Here is a 9,286-nt window from a genome sequence, read left to right as displayed (position 1 = left end):
CCTTGATAATTATGTAATCTGTGATTCTTTTAATATATATTTTAGGTACGCATCAGATAAGTTTAAATTACTCATATTACCTTTCTGTAACTGGAAGCACTACTCAATGACATGAGTGGAATGCTTTGGCTTTTCAGATGTATAGTTTTATTATAGAATGGTTCTTTGTGACATCACAGTTTTAAAACTGACTGCATTCTGCAATGGCATATGTTGTTGCATGAGCACCGTGAAGAAAAGAGCCAGACAAATTTCTTTCTTAATAGTTTATGCTTACCATGGAAAATAACAGCCCAATTTACATGTTTCTAATACCCTTAATATAGGGTATGTCTTTTTCATCACAAATACAAAGTTTTATTATTCCAATTGGTTTAAATTTGAGTATATAATGTGGATTTCAACTTTAGGTAAGTATTGCTTTTACTCTCCCCCCTTGTCTGAATCCAATATTTTCTACATTAGTGGATTTTTGGAATAAAAGTGTTTTATGGGAAGGGCAGCCGTATCTTCACGAAAGAATTGGGGTAAAAGCATGTCAGTTATCCAACCCCATCATTCTCTGAATGCCTTAAATCAGTAGTAGGTGTTTCCCCTTTCTCACCTATACCTGGTGACTTACTGCAGTACATTGCAGGTGGACAATGTTCATTGCCTATCAAGGTTCCTAGTTTAAATCCCTCAGACAGTATTTTTTTTAAATACTTGAAATGGAAAGTTTTATATAAATATTTAAATAAAATTATTCTCTTAGTAAAATATAATAAGACTGTAATAAGCTTCTACATAAATATTGGTATTTAAACAAAAAAGATTTGGCAAGCTATTGAAATGGTCTATTTCAATTTAAGGCAATCTCATTTGTTCACGGAACTGAGAAAACATAATTATAGCATAAATAGGCCTTAGGAGTTTCTGTATTTCTAGGCCAAATCAGATAATTTTGAAGGAAAAAAGGGTTATGGCAGCCTGTTGTTGGAGTTCACTAGTTCATAGGATACTGATGCTAAGACTAGTAGTAGTATTAAATCTGAGACACTGGTATGGAGCAGTGCTTTCAATGCATATCTTTATTTATAATGGTCCATTTATAAGCTGAGACAGAAAAGATGTACTGGTAGTTGCTCATAAAGATAGCTGTAACTGATTTTCCTGGCTTGGCTGCTTCAGGTATCACATGATCAATTAAGGACCCATATATATGTTTGAAAATATGAAAAAATATCAATATGTATATGGAAGCTTATTACATTCCTCTTATATTTTACTAAGGAAATAACTTTATTTAAATATTTATATAAAACTTTCAATTTCAAGCATTTTTAAAAAGTTCATAATAAATTGATTTTTAATATACAATAGGAGTTGTACTTTATCTGTATCACCTGCAGTCTGATTTTTATTTTAAAAAAAACACATTTTACCATGTTAATAAGCTGCTTTCTTTTGGCAGTATGTCAAGGAGCAGTCTTTGTGGATTCCTCATGTCCAGGGACTTTGTTGATATTTTAAATGAATGACAATTAGATCATTTGAACAGACAATGGAATGGATCCTAAAAGGTCTCTTCAGGTATCACGATGGCAGAAGCCTATTTTATTGTTAAATTGTTGTTAGCATTTGCTTTCTGATAACCTGTTTCCATGGCTTCTATTGGAACAATTACTATTCCCGTCAAAATGAGAACTGCTACTGCCAGAATTTCAATCAGTTCCACCAGCTGCAGCGTGACCTGTGGCATGGGTTACAAAGTTGAAGAAACATGTCAGATTGGGCCTAATGGTGAAAGGAGGTACTGTGATATTCAGAAAGTGGAGTGCTTGACCAACTGGCTCTGTGGGATGCTCCATTTCACTATTCTTGTAGGTAAGCCTTTTGAATTCCAGTGCTTGTCCTCTACTGAAATTGGCCCTGAAAGTAACAGCTTCAGTTGTTCATGGAGGATAGCCAGAGGTATCATTACCACTGATGATGTTCTCTTTAAACCATTCAAGACTGCTGGCTTTGTCATTAAGCTTTCCCCAGCCAAAGAATACGATGCAGGGACATACAGGTGTGACGTGCAGTTCATGAGAAGCTATAAGATTGTCAAAAGAATCTACTTTGGAATTCGTGTGATCCCTGGTCACTTGGTGGATCTGAACTTTGACAAATCCTTGACTCTGGAACAGCACTTGGAAGGTGAGAAGGAAGAAAGCCAGCAGAATGCCACTGGTGTTCCTGTCCAGAACCAGCATCACCTTTGGCGCCGAAGAACTCTTTTTGTATTTTCAATAGGCATTGGAAGTGGTGTAGTAGGAGGAATCTTGTTGCACAACATTTTCTACTATTTAGTGAAAGTTCCCAATAATTATGGATATGTGGAAGAATAAAAATGTTTTTTCTTGTAGTCGTGGTGTATGCTGATTGCTGTATTTAATCATTTTGCTGTATTGTTTACAGTTATTAAGATTAGATTGTAAAATCACATAGTGTCACTTAATGTATTTAGAAAGCAATAATATATCTTGTTCCTTAATTGTATTTCATAAAACTTTAAAGACAGTACAAAACATGTAAATCAGTACATCTTTTGATGTGAGTTCAGTACATGCTTTCATATAGAAAATCTTAAATTCAGTTTTTAGGGCCGGAAAGAATCCCTACAACATTGAAATATCTTCCAAGTCAACATAGATCAGTTTTTTTTTAGAAATGGATACTCTCCCAATATCTTGGGAATACATATCTCAGAATTCCTAGCAGGTTAGTCAACAACTAGGCTCAGTAAGAATGGTAATCTCACCCAGTTTGGGAAGAACCGTGTGAGCTAGAGATGAGTATTGAAGATGAGATTCAAACAACCCATTTCACATTCTAATGCAGCATTTCTCAGATTAGGCAATTTAAGACATGTGGACTTCAGTTCCCAGAATTCTCCAGCAGATAAAGGAAGAGAGGAGAGAGGTTCATCTACACAGGCAAGATTCTGTTACTGTAACTGCATAATAAACATAGTACTCATGACTTCAGTTTCCAAACCTGAGTTACCTTAAAGGCCTGGCATCAATCTTACAAGTCCCTCCGTTTATTTTCTAGAGAGCTAGGAAGAGTAAAACCAATTACATTTCTGTCTTGAATTCATTTCTTTAATTTGCCCAGTCTTGGTTGTAGTTCTTGCTACTCTTCCTCAAGGTTATTTGTACTGTCCTCACTGTTGCTTTCGTTTATTCAGTTACTGAATCCCTGCCTTTTCCTTGCCTGAACTTTCCTAATGACAGGAGAGCACCCATGGCCTTCAAGCATAAAATACTGTTTAATGATAATGTTATGTCCCAGGCATCAATCAACAAGAGTCCAATTAACCTTAAACATGTACATATATACATACACACACATATACATGTGTACGCATATATTGTGCATATATAAAATATCGAAAACTTTAACTACAATAAGTAAAACAAACTATGGTAGAACAAAAAAGAGAAAAGAAATAAAAAGTGTAAAAAGAAAAAAATAGAAGAAAAGTAGAGAAAGAAATAAGATACAAAGAAAGATATAAAAAAGAGCTTCCAATCTCAGCAAATTTAAGTACAATTATATCTTAACCTAAGTACATCATGACTCTTCCTTTTATAAGCTGTAATGATTGAAAATAATTTTTCCAATGATTTCTTTATTTTTTAAAAATGTCTTGATACTGCATCTTTTATTTGAAATCATAAGAATGAGAACTGGGGAATGTGAACTGACATCAGAGTGAAACAAGCACTCTTTGTTTTCCTGTCAATATTTGGATTTGTAAGATGCAGACAACTAACCATGATGTCGGCCTCTGCTTTGCTGCTGCTTCGGCTGCCATTGAAACGGGGAGGGGGGGCATGGTATTTGGGAGGGGATTCATTGTTGTGCTGGAGGAAGATTCTGGATTTTGAACTGTCCATCTTACTGCGCATGTGGAGGAGGAGGTTTCCCACCAAGGCCAACGGATCAGCATTCCATCCTGGTGATGCCTCTCGAAGTTATCTCACACCTGACATTTGGGAGTTTTATGATTGGACTGTGCACGGGATGCCAAGGGGAGGGGAATGAAATATACAATATATTATTCGCTTTCGCGCCTAAATAACCAGACTTCGCTTAGCTTCGCTTTGATTCATTTATAATTAGTAAAAGTACACTTGATTTCTACCAATGGAGTCCTGTGGTTTTCTTTCCTGATTTTTGAATGAAGAAGGGCTGACACATGAACTGCAGATTGAAGGCTTTTGAAAGACTTGGTTAAGTAAGAATAAAAAAAAGCAGAGTATTACTTGTAAACCCCCACATTAATGTATACATAAGTTCATATATCATTTCAAAATGGGCACAGATATAGGAAACAATTGGCAATTTAAGCCCTGAGATTAGAAAGAAGGAAGGGAAATAGGTAACTGCCCCATTTAATAATTGAGAAGGTGGGCAATTGGAGTCAAGTGATTACATTTCCATCATCTATTCAAATAGTGCTTCTATTTCTTTAAAATAATCACATTTGGATAAATTTGCTAGAGTGTTTGTAGAACTTTATTTAAGATTAGGTGAACAATGAAACCACCCTGGAGCACATATATGAGATCCTCCTAACCACTTTGCTCAGATTGAAGAAGCTACTTAGATATGTAATAAAACATTTCAAACCAAAAAAGAAAAATCCAATTGCCGTGACTCAACTTCCAGGCAATTCTATCTAGATGACTAAGAATCTTCATTGAAATAAGTGCTGTGATACATAAACATGACCCAAAGTTTAAAAAAAAAATCACACAAAACAATGTTTGATAAACTTAGTAACCTTCATCTGTTCATCAAGTGGATGAGATTGTTATGGAATGAGATTGCCACATTTTCTTCTTCTCTTAAACACACATTTTTGATATTCAAAATCAGTCTTATCTGAGTAGAGTATGCTCATGTCTTTCCAAAAGGGGTCTTAGCCTTGGCCATAAACATATGGGGCATCGCTGTGGCTCAGTGGTTAAGACGCTGGGCTTGTCAGCTGGAACGCTGGCAGCCCAGGTTCAAAATCCAAGCAGCATTCAATGGGGTGAGCTCCTGTCCTCATCCCAGCGCCTGCCAATCTAGCAGTTTGAAAGCATGCAAATGTAAGTAGATAAATAGGTACCACTTCTGTCAGAAGGTAATAGTGCTCTGTGATATCATGTTATCCACATGACCATAGAAATGTTTTTGGACAGTGCTGGCTCAATGGCTTTGAAAAAGAGATGAACACCCTCATAATTAACAACTAGCAGAGTTAAATCCAGAGGGACTCCTTTACCTTTTACAATCATATAATTGAAGGTTACGTTTAGGACCATGGTTAGGACAGTTTGGATCTTCTGAGGATGAGAAAGAGGTCTGTCTTGTCTTATATATTCCAATTCTTGAATTTCTTCTGATCATTCATCTGGAAATCTTTTCCAACATGGCATATTTGAAAAGATGGAGAACGGGATGAGATTTCAAGTGTAGTCTTACGCCATGAATGGATATATATGCCAACCTTCCTCAATATGGGTTCCTTCCAGCCATGTAGTTGTTACTTTTAGAAATTGCTGAGTAACCATGGCCATTGCTGAGAATTACAGGAATCGAAGACCATACCACTAGAGATTATCCATATTGGGAAAATACGATATATTTATTTATTTAGTAAATATGTATATGAAACCCATCTCACTGTTGAAGTGCCTCTGAGTGGCTTACAAAATGACCCCCCCCATTCTTGCAATAGAATAAAAATTGTTCAAATGGTATGAGATAGTGAGATGCCAAGATAAAAATAGACGAAAAAAATCACACCTTCCTTCAAAACGTCTTTGAATAGAGAAATTTGTTTACCTTTAGATTTTCTTGCTACTTATAGCCAGCTTATAGATCAAAACAAAAGAACAAAACCTTTAATGACCCTTATAAATCTGCTAACCTCTAAGAAATGTATGAAGGGCCTACTTGTCTTTGGCTTAAAATACTGATACAGCTTAAAATCTGAATACAAACTGCATTTTTATTTATATGTGAAAAGCTGGGATGTAGATGTAAATGAAACAGAACGAATGTATTTTAATGAATGAGGCAAAACAATACAAATTACAAAACAAATGTACATATAAATATATACAAACATACAGGCACACAAAGTAATTACATAGGGCCATAATAACACATAGTATAATTTTATATTGCAAAATGCTGTTCATTTTTAACTTATATTAGACTGTATGAAGTTGTGAGTGACACTCATGGAAAAATGTGAACTGAAATATGCTTTCCATTCAATGTGTCACTTAAATTTTGCCAATACATGTAGTCCTTGACTTAAAACAGTTCATTTAATGACCATTCAAAGTTACAAAGGCACTGAAAAAAAATGATTTGTGACCGTTGTTCACACTGATGACAGTTGGAGTAGCCCCATGAGTCATGTGATCAAAATTCAGACGCCTGGCATTGACTCATATTTATGAAGGTTGCAGAATCCCAAGGTCATGTGATCACCTTTTGCAAATTTCTGACAAGCAAAGTCAATGGGTAAGCCAGATTCACTTAACAACTATGTCACTAACTTAGCAACTGCAGGAATTCACCTAACAACTGTGGCAAGAAAGGTCGTAAAATGTGGCAAAATTCCTTTAGCAACTGTTGCTTACCAACAGAAATTTTCCATTCAATTGTGGTTATAAGTCAAGGGTTACCTGTAGTATTTGATAGAAATAGTTGAGAACTGGGGCAAAAAGTATAGGAAATATATAGATTTATCCGCCTTTCACCCCCAAAAAATGCTAAAATTTGTAAATGTTTAAAAAAAGCTATGGATTTTGTTTATCCAATTTTTATCCCATCTGTATGTTGCTTGGGTGTTAACAATCTATTTTATGAACATAGCCACGGGTTTGACACAAAGTTGGTTTCTTTAAATCCAAGCACAAGCAAAATATTCTGGGTTGAATGTTAGAATCCGAAAAAGAGTGCTTTGCTACCTGGAGAAATTCTTTTGGAGCTGTTTACAACAGTCTTAAAATACATTCTACCATGACATATTTACACACCATACAACTGCCCATCTTCTGCATGCTTTTAAATAAAAGCATGAAACCAAACTGTTCTAGGGATAAAATTTGCCTTTCTCATTGTTATCTGAGCACTGCAGTAGTCCAGCCTATTTTTTTCCAACTTTTCTTTCTACACTGATTCAGTTCTCTTACTGCTATCCAAAATGTTTTTTTCAGATCAACACAAATGGGAAAGTAAACTGCAGTAAAACAATATAAGAAATTGGAAAATCTACCATAGCTTTATAGCACTTTTCAGACTTCAGGGTGCTCCTCAGACAATGTCTTGGAATTCATAAGTAACCCTGTATTGTAAGTCAGCATTGGTATGCTCTCCCTCATACAGGTCAGGCACTGGAGTCAAGAGGCTGTGATTTGTCTAAAGCTACCTGCAATGTCTGTGACATATATAAGGGGGCATGGTTCAGAGGTCAAATCTCTGAGTCATTCATAATAGCACTTAGACCTATATACTGCTTTACAGTGCTTTACAGCCCTCTCTAAGCAGTTTACAGAGTCGGCATATTGCCCCCAACAATCTGGGTCCTCATTTTAGCTACCCTGAAAGGATGGAAGGCTGAGTCAACCTTGAGCCTGGTGGGATTTGAATTGCTAAATTGCAGTCAGCCGGTAGACAGCAGAAATAGCCTGCAGTACTGCATTCCAACCACTGTGCCACCACGGCTCTTATTGTTATACTCCATTAGCTCTCAAGGAGGAAGTTTCTAAATGGAGAATACTATTTTATTTATATCAGAAAAAGTTGATCTAATTTTTTTTTATTGATCCCTTACATGGAAGAGAGACAAGAGCATTCCATATACCCTCATAAGATAATAAGTGAAGGAACATTATACAAATATCTGAAAACTTAGCATTTTTAAAGCCAGGATTAGAGCACATCTCCTCCTATTATTCATATGTACATACATTCATATGTATCTCCTTTACAAGCAAGGAAAACCTTTTTCATGTTCTTGAAAAGTGGCAAAGCTCTACTGTACCAAACACAACAGAGTTGGATGACAACAGGACTTCTTGAACAAAATACAAGTAGAAAAATATTGGTAAAATACTAATACACAACACTAGATAACTTATTCTGTGTTTCTTTAATTTTCATGTTATTCAAACAGAATTTTTTTTGATGAAAATAAATAATCATTAGCATTACTAGGAACTGGACTATTTTGCATTTCCCCTTTTTAAAAATCTGAACCCTGGGCATCAAAAACCATTTTGATGCCCAGGGAAGACAGATGTAAACTCCTTGCAATGAAGCATCTGCTTTCTTATAAAATAGTGAATGAATGGCCTATCATTTCAGAGTGTTTCACATTTTACAGTGAAAGGAGAGAACTTCTGAATTCTGCTACCTCTGCTTAATTTATAAGTTTTGCCCTTTTTTCTTTGCATTTATGCCTCTGGACTGCAATCTATAACTATATGGCAGAGATATTAACGCATTTGACAGGTTCAAGATATGACTGTTAGGTTAAAAACATTTAAATTCCCAGACTGAATTTTGGCTAAAGTCTATTTTAATCTTGGTTTCTTAATCTGCAGGGCAGAGTTATTGATGATGGCTCTGAAGTGATCATATTTTGTGATAGGGCACCTGCATGAAATCTCAAATTAATTCTCAGTTGTTTCTAGTTTATGAAAACTTTTTAAATTGAAGGACTAGCAGAATGCTTCACATCACCAGTGAGTTGTTGCTAGTCAGACAATCTCCATAAAGTGTGATGATGACCACTATTTTGGATAGCCTTTAAAAAGTATTGCATACATTCATGATGGACAGATCTTTCAATGCCCCCCCCCACATCTGAAAAGTAACCTTGAGTTTTTAAAAATTAAGAGTGATTGAAAGATTCGTCCATGAATTCTGCAGGGGAAACAACTCTAGGAGAAGGGCATATCTCATCTGCTATTTGTGAGAAACTATCTTACCAGGTATCTAATTGGCCATCATGAAAACAAAATATTGAATTAAGATGGACCTTGATCTGAATCAGCAAGCTGTTTCTTATATGCTAATAGTAGGGGTATGGAATAGTGAATTGAACTGTTTCTTAGATTCGGCAGTGTTTTACATAACTTGATAGCCTCATAATTACACCCCAATTATAACACCTCTATCATCTTATACTCCATGATTTATTTATTTATAGTTTCTGAAGATTAATAGGCAGGAGAGGCCTATTCTG

The 9,286-nt window shown here is 35.6% G+C and overlaps 1 protein-coding gene across 1 annotated transcript; it reads left to right on the top strand.

Moving 5' to 3' along the window:
* Nucleotides 1–844: 844 nt before the first annotated feature.
* TMEM81 (transmembrane protein 81) lies at nt 845–2,389 on the top strand. Its single transcript, XM_014057413.2, has one exon. The coding sequence runs from the start codon at nt 1,644–1,646 to the stop codon at nt 2,370–2,372; it is 729 nt and encodes a 242-aa protein (XP_013912888.1). The 5' UTR covers nt 845–1,643; the 3' UTR covers nt 2,373–2,389.
* The last annotated feature ends 6,897 nt before the right edge of the window (nt 2,390–9,286 follow it).

The sequence above is a fragment of the Thamnophis sirtalis genome, unplaced genomic scaffold (assembly GCF_051295495.1).
Source record: "Thamnophis sirtalis isolate CommonGarterSnake01/CBP01778 unplaced genomic scaffold, rThaSir2_p1.2 scaffold_7, whole genome shotgun sequence".
NCBI classification, from domain to species: Eukaryota; Metazoa; Chordata; class Lepidosauria; order Squamata; family Natricidae; genus Thamnophis; species Thamnophis sirtalis.
Note: the sequence above shows the minus strand (reverse complement) of the source record. Positions and strands in the feature narration are given on the sequence as shown.